Source organism: Tripterygium wilfordii, chromosome 17 (assembly GCF_013401445.1).
Source record: "Tripterygium wilfordii isolate XIE 37 chromosome 17, ASM1340144v1, whole genome shotgun sequence".
Taxonomy (NCBI): Eukaryota; Viridiplantae; Streptophyta; class Magnoliopsida; order Celastrales; family Celastraceae; genus Tripterygium; species Tripterygium wilfordii.
This window is the reverse complement of record NC_052248.1, coordinates 4,762,620-4,781,632: the sequence shown is the minus strand read 5'-3', so window position 1 is coordinate 4,781,632 and position 19,013 is coordinate 4,762,620. Positions and strand designations below refer to the sequence as shown.

Genomic DNA, 19,013 nt, shown 5'->3' with positions numbered 1-19,013 from the left:
TAAGTTGTGTCCGAGTCCTATCACAACTTCAAAAGAAAGTTAAAAATTGAGTTGATGATGTGGGATGGAGTTGGGTTAGTGGAAACCGGAAAATGAAAGCAAAAGGTCAAAATGTTTCATTCGTTCAAGTAGATAGTGACACACAGAATTATTGAGAAGACAAAAGGTCAAATGCTTCATTCGTTCAAGTAGATTGTGACAAAGAATTATTGAAAGAAAAGGTCACTAGCGACATAAAAAAGCAAAATGATGTCATACGCACAATCTCAAAGCAAATTTTAAAGCGGGTTAATTATATTTTTCAATACCGAAAGATAAAATTTGTTAGGATTTAGTGATCGAAAGAAATTATGCTACAGAGTTATAATTTAATGTTTCAAAATGAGATCGGACAAAAAACCTAGCTAGAATTTCCAAGTCTCATGTCAAGATAGAGCTTGTTGTCATATAAGGCAAAATGATACTTTTCGTCCCTAAATTATTGGTCAGGTTTCATTTTCGTCTTTTAGCTTTTTTTCTCTCATTTTCGTCCCCAACTATGGAAAAATACCCCGTTTGTCCCTAGAATAAACGTGACATCCTACTGTTCGTCAGATCAGATTTCTCCAACGTGTCATATAGGTGTTACGCAAGCATTTTCTGACCCCAATCTCACTTGAAGGACAAAAATGATACTTTTAAATAGTTGAGAGATGAAAATGGGATGGAAAAAATTTTAAAGACGAAAATGAAACTCACCCAATAATTGAGGAATGAAAAGTATCTTTTTGTCTGTCATGTAATCATTTGTTGACCAATAATTATTGACTACATGCCACATCAACAGGATTTCTGATCCGAAATGTGTGAAATATGCCCAAACCACTCGATTATCTCATATTGAAACATTTTATGATGACTCTGTAACAAAAATTATTTTCGGCGACTAATTCGTAACAAGTCCTATTTTTCCGTGTTGAAAAATATAATTAACCCTTTTACAGAAGTGGGAGGAAAGAAATTAAGCAAGTTTGCAATCACCGGCACCTTGTGGTGAACAAGAGTAAAAAAGAAAAAAAAACTTAAAAACTAAATCACCACTATGAATGGAAATTAATAGGTTTGAGGCATAGAAGGTTGAACATTGATTTGGTTGTACAGGCTTGGCTTTGTGACTGATCAATCTTGAACATCCACAGCTTTGAATCAATGTCTCAAAATCCTATCTTATCCATGTAACCATCAAAAAGATAATCCATTTTTCATGAACAACAATGTATTCCAACCTACATGCCAAAATGAAAAATGTAATGAATATTCTGCCAACTCTGATCCACTTCACAGGTCTAGATGTAAGATCATGGCCATCATCTTCATTCTAGACAAATGACTATTTTTCATCACCTCCCAGGAACAACTTAAGAAACTTAGGAAGCTTTCGAACGAGATTTCCGACCCTCCATTCTTGCTTCAAGCAGTTTTTCCTCCAGAGTGTTTTCCTTTATGTCTCGAGGAAACATCGAAGATGATTGAGACTTCTCAATTTCAGAAGATGTCAATTTTGATTTCCATTGTTTCACTGGGCTAGCACAACCTGCAAAGACAGACTGCTGGCAAGAATATTCATTCAGTTCCCCCTCCAGGTGAATTCTGTCGCCTTCGGATGACAAGGATTGATTCTTGATAGAGTGTCGAGCTTTGAGAAACTGGTCATTGTTCTTCGGCAAGCATTCTTCAGACTCTGTAGGAAAACCTTTAACCATTTTTCGCTTGGACTTTGATTTAACTACTTCTTCGGAATGGCCTTCTGGAGCATCATTACCGCAATGCCTAGAATGGTTTTTATGCTGTTTTCTAATTGTACACATGCGTCGTTCAAGATGACGCAAATCACTATCAGTAGAATCATCTTCATCAGCTGCATGTTGAGGTGCACTTGCTTCTTGATTGAATGGGAAGGACTCACGTCGTGAGCTACATTTAATTACCTCATTTGTGGACAAGTTGCCAATTGTCCTTGATTTAACAGAGCGTTTATCGTGAAGGAAGGTTTCTATATCAACAGTTAACTTGTCAACAACTGTATCATCCTCCCCTACATTATTTTCAGCTTCAGCTAGTTTCCTTTGCATCCGCTCATCAAGCCACGCTTCTGAAATACGCAGAATCAGTTGATCATGGCTATCAACACCATCTATCCCAGCTTTGTCCTTTATTGAACGCAATTCATATTCATAATCCCTAATGCTCCTGGCAAATTTATCACATAAGTTCTCCAATAAAATCCGGGCCTTCCTTTCTCTTTCAAGTTCTTTCAGAGTATTAGAGAGAGAAGATTTAATTTCTGATAGTTCTCGAGCTAGCTTCCAGTGCAGGCTTTCTGAATGCTTTCTTAGTTTCTTCTCCTCCACTAATTCACGTGTCATCGACTGAATAGCAGCTTTGATTCGATCTTGCTCTTCATTCTTCCTAAGAACTTTATCCACAGTAACTTGTTTAACCAAGTCATTAATTTCTTTCCTATTAGTTTGCTTCTCCTTCAGCAACTTGTGAATTTGTATCCGTGAATGATCTAATTCCATTTTTTGAGGTTTCAGCAGTGACATATTGGATGCATTCTGCTCTTCAAGACTCCAGATCCGATTCAGCACCTTGAGCAACTCCGTGGATGTTTTGCGGCCATACCTAGACTCCTTCCTACCATTATTATCCGATGAACATGTGGGAGACACGGCAGGATTATAAGGGGCAATCTGTTCAAATAAAAAGGGAAAACATCTTTCATCCTGATGGATGTATGCATTTTGACACTCAGCAATATGAAATATTTATAACCAGTAAGTTCATCACACATAACAAAACTTTTGAGGATATGACATGCAGCAATGTCACATATAGAGGATATTTATTTATTATATAAAATATCACAAAATGATAATTAAAATAACGCGGCATGAAAAACATGATAATCTACTTCAGTTTCAAAAAGATGAGGGGGGGGGGGATCCATCCTTTTAGTATTAAATTGCAAGTACCTTACCTGCTCAAAAATCTCAGACCCCAATCCTAATGAGTGATTTACCATGTTTTATTAAAAAAAAAAAAGGGAAGGAAACACTGAACTTTGATAACGGAACTCAGTAATAGTTACATCCAAGGATGCCACAAGCTCATACATATGTATAACTATAGATGGATTTTGAGGTAAAGCATCGGTATCTACCTCCATTGAGCTGCCATTACTCGCCGGAGACAAAGGCTGCAGAGCATGACCATTCCCTCCAACTAATCGATGTCGTTGCATCATTGCTGCAACATGACTTCTCGAGCTGCTTGGAGTTCTCAGCTGGAGTAAAATCAATAAGTTATCTTTCTTTGACAAAGCAGAAAAATAAGCGAAAAGTCTTCTGAAAGTTCAATTTCAAGTTTGCACCATTGATTTGCCTAGGAGAGTACCATAGATCTGGAATCATTTAATAAAGAAAATACAGTTTCCACTTAATTTGTTTTTCTTTGAAGAGAATGAGTCATCCAACAGATTGCTAAACCTAGTATATGGAATTCCAAAAAAGCTTTCTACCCCAAAGTAAATGGAATTTTGATACCCCTTTCAAAATTTAATGTTATTATGCCCATAAGACAACCCAGCACCTACCAAATGCAAAAGGTTCCAAAAGAATTACACACTCAGCATTACTAATAATAAAGTTCTTAGAAAAATCTATTGACATTATCAAACAAGCCAAATGAGAATTAACATACTCAACATTGAATTCATTCTGATACTCTCATCACTCAGATTAAGAAAACTGCCCTAAAAGACATTGAACCTGAAACCCAAGAATCCCTATCTGGCAATGGAGAGAGAGGGGTGTTTCTGGACAATATGAAACTCACAGCCCACAGAGCCAAGAAGAAATACCAAACTCCAAACAATCAGGTAAGAAATTGCAGCAGACCACAAGGAAATAGAGGAAGCATTACATTGCATTTATAGGCAACAATTTCTTTTGAAAAAAAAAACTTTAGGAAAGAACTCAGCAGAACATGGACAAGAAAAATCAAGCCAAGTTCATTCGAACAAAAAGCAACAGAATTAATTAACCCATTAATCAAATTCCCTAGTGACAGTAGAAACCCAATTTTCAGAAAATCTCAAATCCTTAAAAAAGAAGAAGTTATACAACTGTACCTGATCAGGTTGGGTAATAGGAGGTTTAACCTCGTATTTGGGTATGTGAGGACGGCGAGCATGGTTGGTCATTTTAGTGAACGAATGGTGGTGTTGGGGCTGAATCTCCCAGAGGCTGGCACAGAGCTTTCTGGCACTTGTGTTGGTGTTGGGTTGATTTTGTTTTGGAGATGTGAAGTGAAACCTCCATTTAGGTGATGGAGTTGATGGGCCTCCTCTTTTCCCTACCAGTATCCCGCCCGTCGACTTTTTCACCATCGATTCTTGTTTCTTTTTCTTTTTGTCTCCTCTCTCTTTTCCCTCCATCATCCTCCCCTCTTTATCTCTTCAAATTTGGGGTTCACCCAGCAGAGCACAACTCTGTAGAGTTGCCATCCTTCTCTCTCGCTCTTCTTGTCTGCTATAATAATTCATATCCAGGTAAAAAGAACAGAGAGTTTCTTGAAAGTCTCTGGACCAGCACAAATGGTCTAATTGTATTACCATTTTGGTCAACAAAGCCATTGTGCCAAACCATGGACGGTGAGTCGTTTTATGCAGAACCTAGAGGGCCTATATAGGACGAGCCAATGGCAATGAATTCACATGAAAATTCATATAGGCCAAAATGAAGAGAATTTGATACCCCAAAACAATAAAACTATTAGTGATGATTGCTACTAGCAAATAGCAATCATTCCCTAAATCAATTTTTTGGAAAATAGCATATTAGGATTTAGGAATTAAGGTTTTGGATTTAGAATTTAAGATTTAGTATTATGTTAATAATGGGTTATTGACTAAGATTGTGAAATTGATCTCAATAAACATTAGGACAAATAGGAGGTCATGAGAGTCTCATGGGTGTTTTTTTATCGCAATTTATAAGATGTGTCATTTCTCAACCCAACGTGTGCGATTGCCACTTTGCATTACCTTCTCGCATTGGGTCTCGACTCAAGTCTCAATTGATTCATGGGAGTTGCAGGGTCGTCCTTGTGGCTCGGGATGTACTAATCACTTGGACAATTGGATGGATTTAATCTTAAAAAAAATTAGTATTATTTTTTTTTTAAAATCAATTATATTTTAGCTTTATGATGACCAAAATACTCAATAATACAAAAAAAAAATCATAACTTATTTTGGAAAAGATTTTAGAAGTAGTTGTACCTACAATAATTGTAGTCCCTATCCCTTGCAAAACCACCTGGTCCTCTCTTATTCAGTTATTCTTTCTGTGTTTAACTTTTTGCTGGCCTCGGATACCCTTTTGCACAAAGGAAAACAAATTAAATGCGACGAACATTATTGAACCCGTTGTTAAGTTTTCAACTTAAAAATGGTCAAACCATTTGTGTGGTGAATGGAGGAGGAACAAGCCACCGACACCGTGTATTATTCCCATATTTTAAGGTTCTTGTCCTTTCGCATCCTTCGTTATTTATAATCACCATTCGCATCCTTCGTTATTGACCTCCTCTTGATTGAAAACCCGTCTCTTCACTACAAAACAATATTGAAACAGACATTTGTTAGATAAATACATAAATTTAGTGATTGATAATGTAATAACTCATATAATATCAACACCAAAATGAAATGACTCTATCATTATTACACTATTATACTAGAGTGTAATAACTCAATGCCATAAAAAGTGATAAAGTCTCACCATGAAAGCCATATTAAGGGAATGACAATGTTCATCACCAACAAATTGTTCAACTTTTTTAGCAAATAATACTTCAGTCACAACAAATCTAAAAGGAAAAACATTAGCATCTACCACATCCAACTTAGTTCTTAACAGGGACTTGAAAGATTTTGGTGTTCTTGGCTGTGAAGGAGCTGAAAGAAATTAAATGGCGCTAAAAGGCATGGGGGAGCCGGAGAGATTTTGGTGTTCTTGGCTGTAAAGGAGCTAAAGGAAATTAAATGGCGCTAGAAAGCATGATGGAGCCGGAGAGATTATGGTGTTCTTAACTCTAAGAGAGCTAAAAAAATTAAATGGCGTTAAAAGGCATTAGTGGAGGCCAGGGAGATTTTGTTTAGGATTAAAGGTATGTCGGATTTGATGGAAATCAGATGTAAGCAATAAATCGACGGGAAGATCAGACAGAGAGAGAATGAAAGATACAAGAATAAGGGTAACATGGCAGATTGAAGACAGGATGGAAGAATCAAAAGACGCAGTCTTCTCATGAGGGATAATGGCAGGATGATAGGGGTGATGGTGCTGACGACAATTAACCTAAGTCGAATTTTCAAAATGAGAAAAAATAAAATACAATTTCTCTTCATACATTCATACACTCATGGATATTTTCTTACATAAAATTCAAACAAACATTGGCCAAGCCGGGAATGGCCTTCTGATCCCGTGCCCCTTTATTTTCTTGCACAAATATTGGCCAGGCCGGGAATGGCCTTGTGATCCCGTGCCCCTTTATTTTCTTGCACAAACATTGGCCAGGCCGGGAATGGCCTTGTGATCCCTTGCCCCTTTATTTTCTTGCACAAACATTGGCCAAGCCGGGAATGGCCTTGTGATCCCGTGACATTAGCTACAGTTAGAGGAGCAGGGCACGTGGTTCCAAGAGATCAACCGGAACGTGCACTCACCATGTTTTCATCATTCCTTGAAGGAAGTCTCCCTCCTTTTGCACCATGACTCTACTGATATTCCCCAAATAAAAATGCACGCGTGCAGCGGGCCCATTGATTTCATATTCAAAGCATATTTTCTGAATGTTTTTTCACTTGCTGCTACTCAATAAAGTCGTCTTGTCTAATGTCTATCTCTCAGCATTTTACAGTTGGATCAATGTCTCAAAAGGGGTCATTTTTGTTCTTTCTTACTGACCCCCCGAATGTATGTGGTAGCACATTAAGAGGTTACATTTTCCCAGTGAAAGGAGCAAAGCATAAGCCAAGCCACCAACCAAAGCAGACATTACAATGACCTCACCAAATGCTTCAAAAAAGTTCTCCCTCATTCTTCTCTCCAAGGCCTTTATCCAGGCCTGATAATTGTCCCCCTACAATTAGCTATGCAATTAGGAATGAGAATGAAACCCTTACTATTAAAAAACACCAATATTGAACTATAATGAAAAAAAAGCACATTGAGTACTAATTACAGCAAGAGAGACAAAAAAGTAGATTAAGCATTTCAAAGAAACCCTTGAGAATATTCCAGCGACTAGATGCTACAAAATATATATATATATATATATATATATATATATATATATATATATGTGCAATCTTTTAAAAACTAATTTGAATGATTATGGTTCACAATCTCGTTTAATTAATTGAGTCCCAGTATATGCATGTTTTGGAGAGAATATGCAAGTTTTGACTGGGAACTAAAATAGAAGATGTCGTTGTTTGGTTATCTTCCAGAGTAAAATAATGTCAAAGACCAAATATTATGAGAAATTATCACAAAAGTTTGCAAATGTACTGAAACAGTGGCAATTGTTTTGGAGAAAAGCTCGTATAATTATCCTGGAAAAACCATCTTGAAGTAGCTCAAACAACTTAAATTAGAAACTGCTTAAAAAATTATTCCTTATAATTATATAAATTATAAAATCACCTTAAAATGTGTTAAAACGGCTGAATTTGTGCCCCCCAAGAGCTAGTGAAATTTGATGGATAAGCCACTTGGAGCCCCTGGGGAAATTTCCTTTGCCGTAACGTGAGCCCTGTAACTACTCCAGGATTAAACGACATACCATTCTATGAGCTGTTTAAGCAGTTGGAGCCAAGCCAGTAATAGTGGGTTCATAAAAAATTGTTTTCTAATGAACTTTCTTGTCATCAGATTTGACTACTATTAAATAGAATTTGAAGTCATAAGAATCTCCTAATCAGGAGGAACATATAGCATACACAACACAGGAAGATATGTTCAAAAGATACAAACAAATAAAAATTCGTAAGCAGAGGTTGGTGATTTTTGTTGTCATCAGATTTGACTGCTATTAAACAAAATTTAATTAAAGTTCCATAAGAATCTCCTAATCAATAAGTATACTATAGAGTGTAGACAAAACAAATAAATTTGTTCAAGAGATACAAATAATAAAAAAATATTTCCAAAGCAAGACCATATCCCAACTATTACCTTTCTATGAAACCAAATTACATATTTATAATAGCTGGCCGGTTCGACTGTAAGTTTCATAGATTGTCACAGGTGCATTGCTGAATTACTTGTCCTTCCAAAATCCCTGAAGAAACAAAAGAAAAAGTAAATGATCACCTTGTTATCGCCGTCCACCGTTGTTATATAGAGAATTATGAAGCACAATGCCATGCTAAGTTGGCCAGCAAGATGATGAAGCTAAGCCTACTATCTATATGGGTGCTCTACTATTCCTCCCTTATGTCTTTACTTGCATATAGTGAAGCCAATCACGGTGAAAGGCTATAGAGTTTACCTTTTTGTCGTCTGCTGTTACACATGGACTTGCAAAGCACAATGCTAAGAAAGGGTCGAATTGTGAAGCCAAACAGGGTGGTAGGCTATATACAGTTAGCTGAATGAATTTCTCTGCATAAATGATGATCCTTTTGCCAATAAAGCTGTGTTCATAATGGATTTTCTGAATGTTTTTTCTCACTTAATTCTTATACTCCACTTAAGCCTTTTCAGTTGTCAATATATTTGCATTTAATCACTATTTTATAATAGCAACATCTTTTCTTCGTAACTGATTGGAGTATGTAGCGGCTCTCGAATGGGTTAAAAGAGCAGAGCATAGGTTTCCAAACTACCAACCAAAACAGACACTAACAATGAACTTATCAATTGAAACCCCTTAATAATTAACTTGTGGAATTCATACCCGGTTTGTTTTGCACCTCGTGAGCTTGGAACTTGAGGTACTACCTTAACCCTGATAAGAAAGCTTTGGTCATCCAGAGACGAACATGGCAACAGACAAACATTCCAATAGCTTGACGCAACCAAGAAGATATCATTGAGACTAGGATTTTCTCTTTCAGCGTTCAATCTTCTCAAATTTCAAAAACAAAAGTCAAGACTCAAGAGAATAAATCAGAGTCTGATTTTCGAGTTATCCACGCCATAAGGTACGATTTGCACTCGAATCCTCACTCGCCAAAAATATGTATATGAAGAATAAAAGGACCCTCTAATAGGCAATCTTCTTGTCTTTGCGAACAGGCCAAGTCTAACTGGGCTTGTCCAAGTTCTAGCCCTACTTACTAATAAATAAACAAAACCTAAAATAGATTGGGCTCCACTCATTACAGATAATCAGATATATCCTCGTACGGGATTCTCAAGCTTTTATATTATATTTTTTTTAAGCATTTACCCACTTGCACGGGTATCGACCTGGTCTAAAACGCTTATCATCATAGTGCGAGCTGTGACAATCCGATCTAATTTAAAACTAGCGCAGAGATCATAAAGTAACCATTAGACTAGGGCTTACCCAGTTAAAAAAAATCTCAAGCTTGTTCAATAACTTCATTTATTACTGCAGACTCAGCATACTAGTTTGTTGGGCTGGGTAAAGATAGCCAACCACTGACCCTTTTTTTATTGAAAAATTTCAGGCCGGTTCTTTCAAGAAGACTTTTGAACATCTAGGTCCACTCAACAAACGCATGGATACATCAGTACCCATGAAAATATCAATTACATCCCTACTCTCGCTATATATCATTTCATGGAAAATATCTCAAATCTAGATGATTTCGGCGATGGTTCGCTACATCACCACGGCCATTAGACTCCCCTCACCGAGATGCACAATGCCCAGTCAGATTCTGTCCAAAATGGCCATCGAAAAGGGAGACCAGAAGTTGACCTGTTTTGCTCGCGTAATGTTATTGTTTCAAACAAAAACATAGACATTAAAAAGTCCATCTACGTCATATAATGCTAATATTTTGGTTGTATAATTTTGGCCAAATGTCATGGACACCCCCTGTAATTAGGGCTATTTCTACGTACACCCACTCGTTTTGAATTTGCAAGAATTAGAACCCGTATGCTTTGATTTTGTGTTGTCAAGTCCCTCCGTCCTTTGACTAACGTTGGAGTACAAAACGACACAGTTTTCATTTAATAAAATTGGTAAAAAAACCCAAATAAAATATTATTTACTCAAAATTACTTCTTCATTGAAGTCACTTTGGGGGTCGTCAGGGAATCCGTCGGTGATATCAATATCGAGTCCAGGCAAAAATCAAGCTGCTTCGAGATAGTTGCTTGACTTGGAAACCCATGATCGGTTTTGTATGTGGCCATAATAGCTAATTGCTCAATGAAATGCAAAGAAGCACTTGTGGCTTAGAGGCGATTTTGTTGGATTTGAAGCTTGGGGTTTTTGAATAAATAATGTTTTATTTGAGTTTTTTTTTTTCCAATTTTAATAAGTTAAAATGACACCGTTTTATCACCCAACGTTAGTCAATGATGGTCAACTGGACGGAAGGACCATCCATGACATAAATAGAAAGCACATGGGGTCCAATTCTTACGAATTCAAAATGAGTGATGCATATAGAAATGACCCTTACCACAAGGGGTGTCTGTGACATTTGCCCAATAATTTTATAGTTTCAAAACATAGAGGGTTAAAAAAAAGTCAAATTATTTGATTGTATAATGCTACATCTCAAATTACGATATCAGATCTCATATTACATTTTAGATCTAAGAATATGAAGACGAATAAGAATAAAACAAGATGACGAAGATGATGGTGGTGGTGCAACGGTGGAGATGAAGGCAGACGATGACGTTGGTGGAGGCAGACGATGGCAGTGGTGAAAATGGAGGGGAGGTATCTTAAATTTAGGTATTTTTAGATCTAATATCTATTAAAGAACAAGTGCAAATATGAAAATATGAAATTATTAGTTTTTAAAATTAATGCCAACGGCATACCCAAAAAAAAGGAATTTGTCCTTATGTGGGAAAAAAATATTTTCAAATGGACCTCTGTGTCCAACAGTTATCAAAGTGACACTTATATGACATTTGCTACAAAAGAAATTGAATAGCCAGCCCAATTTCACAAGTAGTAACTTCAACGGGTGTTCTATAGACATTGTGGCCATCCTCTTTATGAGTCCAAAATCCTCTTTATGAGTCCAAAATAAATTGAACCAGACAAATCTATTCAAAACACACCAATGTCCGAAGCTCAAGCACTATTGTGGACATCGTATTGTTAATGGCAACCATGGAGCAATAACTCGGTTATTTATGGACTTAAGATGGATGACGCTAAGATCGAGAGTTTGAACAAACTAGGAGTATTTCCTTGTTACATGAGCCAGCCCCCTACAATTCCTTGTACATGCCATGGCCAAATCCAAGGTATTTTGCGCAAATAGAGTTTCAAACTCTTCACCCACATCGTCTAAACTGCTAACCAATTCATAGCTTGCTACTTGAACTCCCAACAACTGTAAGATTCATCAATGGCCTACAAGTTTCGAGGAGGAAGTAAGATGATATTACGTATACATGCACATTCGCATACAAGAAAAATTCATCTCGTTTCAACATCTGCTAGTCAAAATTGACCTAAAGAAGCATAATGTTTACACCAAACCTAAGGAATACTATTATGGTACATATATATAACAACAGTTGCGGTTAAAATTGGTCCCTCATAAACCAGAAGCTACCCAGAAGCCAGAACTTGTGTTTTAGGGTTCCTCGTAAAACCTCGGGCGTTATTGTTCTGCCATCTTTTGTCCGCTTCACATACTACAATTCATTAAGTATCGATCGCAGTCGAACAATCCTAAGAAAATTTTCAAAATGTTTTGTTTCTAATCAGTATAAGCTAGTGATTTTCTTGTAATCAGGTCCGGCAGATACAAAAGAAGAAAAAGTAATTAAATACTTCCAAAGAAATAAACCTCCGGCAAATACTACATTGTTAGGAAACCAAGGTACATTTTTTAATACCTGGCCAGATGGTTAATGTCTTATTGATTGTTGATTGTCACCAGCGCATTGCTGAACTACTTGGCCTTTAAAAAATCCTTGAAGAACCAAAAGACAAATCAAATAACTTTGTTATTGCCATACTATGTTGTTATAAATAGAATTATGAAGCGCAATGCCATGATAAGAGGGCAAAAAGATGATGAAGCTAACCCTTAAACTCTCTACATGGCTGCTCTGTTATTCCTGCCTTGCAGCTTTTCTTATATTTTGTGAAGCCAACCAGCGTGACACGCTATACAAATTTCTGGAATCCAAAAGATCAGAATATCCTCCTCTTGCACATCCTTGGCAAGAGTTACGTGCCGCAAAAAACTACTCCAATGTGTACATTGGCTCTCAAGAAGGCTTGATGCAATTGGACAAGATTTATGCGTTGCCTGGGCAACCAATTGGTGTGGATTTTCAGCAGTATGCAGGCTATGTCACAGTAGATCCACAAGCAGGCAGATCACTTTTTTATTACTTTGCTGAGTCCCCACAAAACTCTTCGACGAAGCCATTGGTTTTGTGGTTAAATGGAGGTATTAGGCTTTAATGACATTCTATCATCATTGTCCCTTTCATCATGCAGTTATGTCAAAATGCATAATTTAATTTTCTCAGCAACTATATTTCATCATATTTTACATGATGTGAACATCATTATCATGTAAAAGCATTGTATATTTCATCATATTTCCCAACTCCATTGGCATGAGCCTTTTTTGAGTCTTTTAAACAGGAATACTAATATATGCATACGTTGAAAGGAAGTAGAGTTTCATAATCTGATAGCTTTGTCAATGGATGATACCTGGGATAACAGGACCTGGATGTTCTTCATTTGGATATGGAGCAATGACTGAACTAGGGCCCTTCAGAGTAAACAGTGACGGCAAAACATTGTTCCGCAACGACTATGCATGGAACAACGGTAAGGAGAATTTTCTTATCTAGCATAAACTCCGTGTTCGTAATTTGTTTCTACAATATTAGAAAATCAAAACTCACTGTTTGCGTGATCAATGGTAGTGGCAAATGTAATATTCTTGGAATCACCAGCAGGGGTAGGCTTTTCTTATTCAAATACACCATCTGATTATAACAGCACCGGAGATAAAAGTACCGCAGATGATGCCTACACCTTTCTTGTCAACTGGCTTGAAAGGTTCCCACAATACAAAACCCGAGATTTTTACGTAACAGGACAAAGCTACGCTGGTCATTATGTGCCTCAGCTTGCGTATACCATTCTGTTCAACAACAAAAACACACAACGAACTGTCATTAATCTCAAAGGCATTGCTGTATGTTCATAAAAAGTTTGAATAGATATCTTCTTTGCTTAAAAATTTACATACGAAAGGCAAAAGTAATTATTGTCTTATCAGTCCTAACTAGGATGATATGTATGCAGATTGGAAATGCATGGATTGATGATTATACGGACAGAAAGGGACTCTTTGATCATTGGTGGACACATGCATTGATCTCAGATCAAACCATTGAAGCCATCCACCAGTATTGTGATTTTGCGAAAGAAGTACATTCGAAGGAATGTATGTACTATACAGAAAAGGCCTCAAACGAGAAGGGAGACATTGATATTTACAATATCTATGCTCCACTTTGCCTGAAACCTTCATCGAAGAAAGGCTCAATCGGTTCTGTAAGTGTTCCAAGATTTCGATACATTTAGTACTTTCTTAAAGTAGTTGCAATCTTACCACTTCAAATACATAACACATGGTGCATTAAAATTACATGCTTCCTTTGATATCCCATAGTTTCATACATAATGTGTTATTAATATTGGTTTTGAAGCCTCATTTCCAAAATTTGTCTTCCTTTTAGCAATCGATACTAACATCAGCAAGTTTTTGATTCTAGAATCTTGAGCTGCTAGACGTTCATAGCTTTTTATTAACACCTACAAGTCCAATTAGTCTAAGATATTTCTTTTAAATAGGTCCATGATAATGATCCTTGTTCAGACTTCTACGTCGAGTCTTATTTGAACACTCCAGAGGTGCAAATGGCACTCCATACAAATAAGATAACATGGAGTGGCTGCAGGTACTCACCAGTCAGAGCATGTCCCAGTTTTGAGATATAATTCTACGAATATGACTTAACATATATTCTAATGTATGATTGAGCAGCGAAAAAATCACGAAATGGATTGATAGCCCAACAACTATCCTACCCATCATCAAGAACCTCATGACGAATGGCATGAGAGTGTGGATTTACAGGTATGAGAAATTTCAGCATAATCAAATTTGGCCTAGAGAAATTTGACCTAGTCTTCATTGAAGACTTAAATATATTCTGGCGAGTACACATATCATCTAATCTAAATAAAATGAAGAAGAATGTTATCATTAGGTAATTTATTGACAATATTAGGGATGAGTTCAGAAATGAGTCCATAAATGTTTTAACAATCATTACCTTTGCAGCGGAGATCTAGATGCTGTTGTGCCAATTACATCATCCAGGTATTCAATAGACAGCCTCAATCTTCCTATCAAGACTGCTTGGCATCCATGGAACATCAATAACGAGGTAGTAATATAATATCACTGACTCAGTTTTCCTCTTTCCACATCAGAATAGTGTTCCCCACAAAATGTCAATAACTACCACAAGTTAGATCAACTCCATGAAATTTGATTCGAGCAATAGTTTTTTATATGAGCCAACTTGAATTGATACAGAAAACCTTGCATCGGTAGACACGTCACATGTCCTTTTGTTCAAAGACTAGTGTATGAAGTTTTACAAAAAATTGAAGCCATGCTATCATCTAACTCAGAGCCACTGGGTCTAATGTATTCATGGAGATTAAGATTCCAGCATTGGAACTCTTTTACAGTGCATTCTCTGCAAAGCATATGCAACTGAGACGAGCAAAACCATGTTCTAAAAATTGGAACGAAAAGAAAACAAGTATGACGGCTTAGCCAAAGGCATGTGAATTCATAAGCTTTATAAAGTCAAATTATTTCTCACAGCAGCACAACAAATTTTTTATTTTATTTTTTTTGAGTAAGGAAAATAAAAACTAAATTTAGAAATAAAAGCAACACTTCGAAGAGGTGTTATCCTTGTATCTTCTCCATTTGATTAGTGACATCAAATATTATAAAATTTGCATGGCAACAGGTTGGAGGGTATGTAGTTGCATATGAAGGGTTGACATTAGCTACAGTTAGAGGAGCAGGGCACATGGTTCCAAGAGATCAACCGGAACGTGCACTCACCATGTTTTCATCATTCCTTGAAGGAAGTCTCCCTCCTTTTGCACCATGACTCTACTGATATTCCCCAAATAAAAATGCACGCGTGCAGCGGGCCCATTGATTTCATATTCAAAGCATATTTTCTGAATGTTTTTTCACTTGCTGCTACTCAATAAAGTCGTCTTGTCTAATGTCTATCTCTCAGCATTTTACAGTTGGATCAATGTCTCAAAAGGGGTCATTTTTGTTCTTTCTTACTGAACCCCCGAATGTATGTGGTAGCACATTAAGAGGTTACATTTTCCCAGTGAAAGGAGCAAAGCATAAGCCAAGCCACCAACCAAAGCAGACATTACAATGACCTCACCAAATGCTTCAAAAAAGTTCTCCCTCATTCTTCTCTCCAAGGCCTTTATCCAGGCCTGATAATTGTCCCCCTACAATTAGCTATGCAATTAGGAATGAGAATGAAACCCTTACTATTAAAAAACACCAATATTGAACTATAATGAAAAAAAAGCACATTGAGCACTAATTACAGCAAGAGAGACAAAAAAGTAGATTAAGCATTTCAAAGAAACCCTTGAGAATATTCCAGCGACTAGATGCTACAATATATATATATATATGTGTGCAATCTTTTAAAAACTAATTTGAATGATTATGGTTCACAATCTCGTTTAATTAATTGAGTCCCAGTATATGCATGTTTTGGAGAGAATATGCAAGTTTTGACTGGGAACTAAAATAGAAGATGTCGTTGTTTGGTTATCTTCCAGAGTCAAAATAATGTCAAAGACCAAATATTATGAGAAATTATCACAAAAGTTTGCAAATGCACTGAAACAGTGGCAATTGTTTTGGAGAAAAGCTCGTATAATTATCCTGGAAAAACCATCTTGAAGTAGCTCAAACAACTTAAATTAGAAACTGCTTAAAACATCATTCCATATAATTATATAAATTATAAAATCACCTTAAAATGTGTTAAAACAGCTGAATTTGTGCCCCCAAGAGCTAGTGAAATTTCCTTTGCCGTAACGTGAGCCCTGTAACTACTCCAGGATTAAACGACATACCATTCTACGAGCTGTTTAAGCAGTTGGAGCCAAGCCAGTAATAATGGGTTCATAAAAAATTGTTTTCTAATGAACTTTCTTGTCATCAGATTTGACTACTATTAAATAGAATTTGAAGTCATAAGAATCTCCTAATCCGGAGGAACATATAGCATACACAACACAGGAAGATATGTTCAAAAGATACAAACAAATAAAAATTCGTAAGCAGAGGTTGGTGATTTTTGTTGTCATCAGATTTGACTGCTATTAAACAAAATTTAATTAAAGTTCCATAAGAATCTCCTAATCAATAAGTATACTATAGAGTGTAGACAAAACAAATAAATTTGTTCAAGAGATACAAATAATAAAAAAATATTTCCAAAGCAAGACCATATCTCAACTATTACCTTTCTATGAAACCAAATTACATATTTATAATACCTGGCCGGTTCGACTGTAAGTTTCATAGATTGTCACAGGTGCATTGCTGAATTACTTGTCCTTCCAAAATCCCTGAAGAAACAAAAGAAAAAGTAAATGATCACCTTGTTATCGCCGTCCACCGTTGTTATATAGAGAATTATGAAGCACAATGCCATGCTAAGTTGGCCAGCAAGATGATGAAGCTAAGCCTAGTGTCTATATGGGTGCTCTACTATTCCTCCCTTATGTCTTTACTTGCATATAGTGAAGCCAATCACGGTGAAAGGCTATAGAGTTTACCTTTTTGTCGTCTGCTATTACACATGGACTTGGAAAGCACAATGCTAAGAAAGGGTCGAATTGTGAAGCCAAACAGGGTAGTAGGCTATATACAGTTAGCTGAATGAATTTCTCTGCATAAATGATGATCCTTTTGCCAATAAAGTTGTGTTCATAATGGATTTTCTGAATGTTTTTTCTCACTTAATTCTTCTACTCCACTTAAGCCTTTTCAGTTGTCAGTATATTTGCATTTAATCACTATTTTAAAATAGCAACATCTTTTCTTCGTAACTGATTGGAGTATGTAGCGACTCTCGAATGGGTTAAAAGAGCAGAGCATAGGTTTCCAAACTACCAACCAAAACAGACACTAACAATGAACTTATCAATTGAAACCCCTTAATAATTAACTTGTGGAATTCATACCCGGTTTGTTTTGCACCTCGTGAGCTTGGAACTTGAGGTACTACCTTAACCCTGATAAGAAAGCTTTGGTCATCCAGAGACGAACATGACAACAGACAAACATTCCAGTAGCTTGACGCAACCAAGAAGATATCATTGAGACTAGGGTTTTCTCTTTCAGCGTTCAATCTTCTCAAATTTCAAAAACAAAAGTCAAGACTCAAGAGAATAAATCAGAGTCTGATTTTCGAGTTATCCACGCCATAAGGTACGATTTGCACTCGAATCCTCACTCGCCAAAAATATGTATATGAAGAATAAAAGGAACCTCTAATAGGCAATCTTCTTGTCTTTGCGAACAGGCCAAGTCTAACTGGGCTTGCCCAAGTTCTAGCCCTACTTACTAATAAATAAACGAAACCTAAAATAGATTGGGCTCCACTCATTACAGATAATCAGATATATCCTCGTATGGGATTCTCAAGCTTTTATATTATATTTTTTTTAAGCATTTACCCACTTGCACGGGTATCGACCTGGTCTAAAACGCCTATCATCATAGTGCGAGTTGTGACAATCCGATCTAATTTAAAACTAGCGCAGAGATCATAAAGTAACCATTAGACTAGGGCTTACCCAGTTAAAAAAAATCTCAAGCTTGTTCAATAACTTCATTTATTACTGCAGACTCAGCTTACTAGTTTGTTGGGCTGGGTGAAGATAGCCAACCACTGACCCTTTTTTTATTGAAAAATTTCAGGCCGGTTCTTTCAAGAAGACTTTTGAACATCTAGGTCCACTCAACAAACGCATGGACACATGAGTACCCATGAAAATATCAATTACATCCCTACTCTCGCTATATATCATTTCATGGAAAATATCTCAAATCTAGATGATTTTGGCGATGGTTCGCTATATCACCCCGGCCATTAGACTCCCCTCACCGAGATGCACAATGCCTAGTCAGATTCTGTCCAAAATGGCCATCGGAAAGGGAGACCAGAAGTTGACCTGTTTTGCTCGCGTAATGTTATTGTTTCAAACAAAAACATAGACATTAAAAAGTCCATCTACGTCATATAATGCTAATATTTTGATTGTATAATTTTGGCCAAATGTCATGGACACCCCCTGTAATTAGGGCTATTTCTACGTACACCCACTCGTTTTGAATTTGCAAGAATTAGAACCCGTATGCTTTGATTTTGTGTTGTCAAGTCCCTCCGTCCTTTGACTAACGTTGGAGTACAAAACGACACAGTTTTCATTTAATAAAATTGGTAAAAAAACCCAAATAAAATATTATTTACTCAAAATTACTTCTTCATTGAAGTCACTTTGGGGGTCGTCAGGGAATCCGTCGGTGATATCAATATCTAGTCTAGGCAAAAATCAAGCTGCTTCGAGATAGTTGCTTGACTTGGAAACCCATGATCGGTTTTGTA

At 36.7% G+C, this 19,013-nt stretch overlaps 2 protein-coding genes across 2 annotated transcripts; one reads left to right on the top strand and one right to left on the bottom strand.

Annotated features, from left to right (window-relative positions):
* Window positions 1-1,179: 1,179 nt before the first annotated feature.
* On the bottom strand, window positions 1,180-4,734 carry LOC119983181 (uncharacterized protein At5g41620-like). The gene is made up of 3 exons (XM_038826885.1): window positions 4,172-4,734; window positions 3,203-3,325; window positions 1,180-2,732 (listed from the first exon to the last, which is right to left on the bottom strand). The coding sequence occupies exons 1-3, from the start codon at window positions 4,478-4,480 to the stop codon at window positions 1,407-1,409; spliced, it is 1,758 nt and encodes a 585-aa protein (XP_038682813.1). The 5' UTR covers window positions 4,481-4,734; the 3' UTR covers window positions 1,180-1,406.
* A 6,204-nt stretch (window positions 4,735-10,938) lies between these two features.
* On the top strand, window positions 10,939-15,461 carry LOC119981845 (serine carboxypeptidase 1-like). The gene is made up of 11 exons (XM_038824989.1): window positions 10,939-10,986; window positions 11,423-11,525; window positions 12,023-12,109; window positions 12,362-12,688; window positions 12,973-13,080; window positions 13,179-13,453; window positions 13,564-13,815; window positions 14,116-14,222; window positions 14,309-14,401; window positions 14,609-14,714; window positions 15,315-15,461. Exons 1-11 carry the CDS (start codon window positions 10,939-10,941, stop codon window positions 15,459-15,461), a joined length of 1,653 nt encoding a protein of 550 aa, XP_038680917.1.
* The last annotated feature ends 3,552 nt before the right edge of the window (window positions 15,462-19,013 follow it).

What these genes read in the sequence shown, in the direction of transcription:
- LOC119981845 (XM_038824989.1), top strand. Translation starts at nt 10,939, where the DNA reads ATGACGTTGGTGGAGGCAGACGATGGCAGTGGTGAAAATGGAGGGGAG. An exon ending in TACATTGTTAGGAAACCAAG is followed by an intron (nt 12,110 to 12,361) that starts GTACATTTTTTA and finishes CCTGCCTTGCAG; the next exon opens with CTTTTCTTATATTTTGTGAA. An exon ending in ATGAGAGTGTGGATTTACAG is followed by an intron (nt 14,402 to 14,608) that starts GTATGAGAAATT and finishes TTACCTTTGCAG; the next exon opens with CGGAGATCTAGATGCTGTTG.
- LOC119983181 (XM_038826885.1), bottom strand. Translation starts at nt 4,480, where the DNA reads ATGATGGAGGGAAAAGAGAGAGGAGACAAAAAGAAAAAGAAACAAGAA. An exon ending in CTATTACCCAACCTGATCAG is followed by an intron (nt 3,326 to 4,171) that starts GTACAGTTGTAT and finishes ATTTTACTCCAG; the next exon opens with CTGAGAACTCCAAGCAGCTC. An exon ending in GTAATGGCAGCTCAATGGAG is followed by an intron (nt 2,733 to 3,202) that starts GTAGATACCGAT and finishes TTATTTGAACAG; the next exon opens with ATTGCCCCTTATAATCCTGC.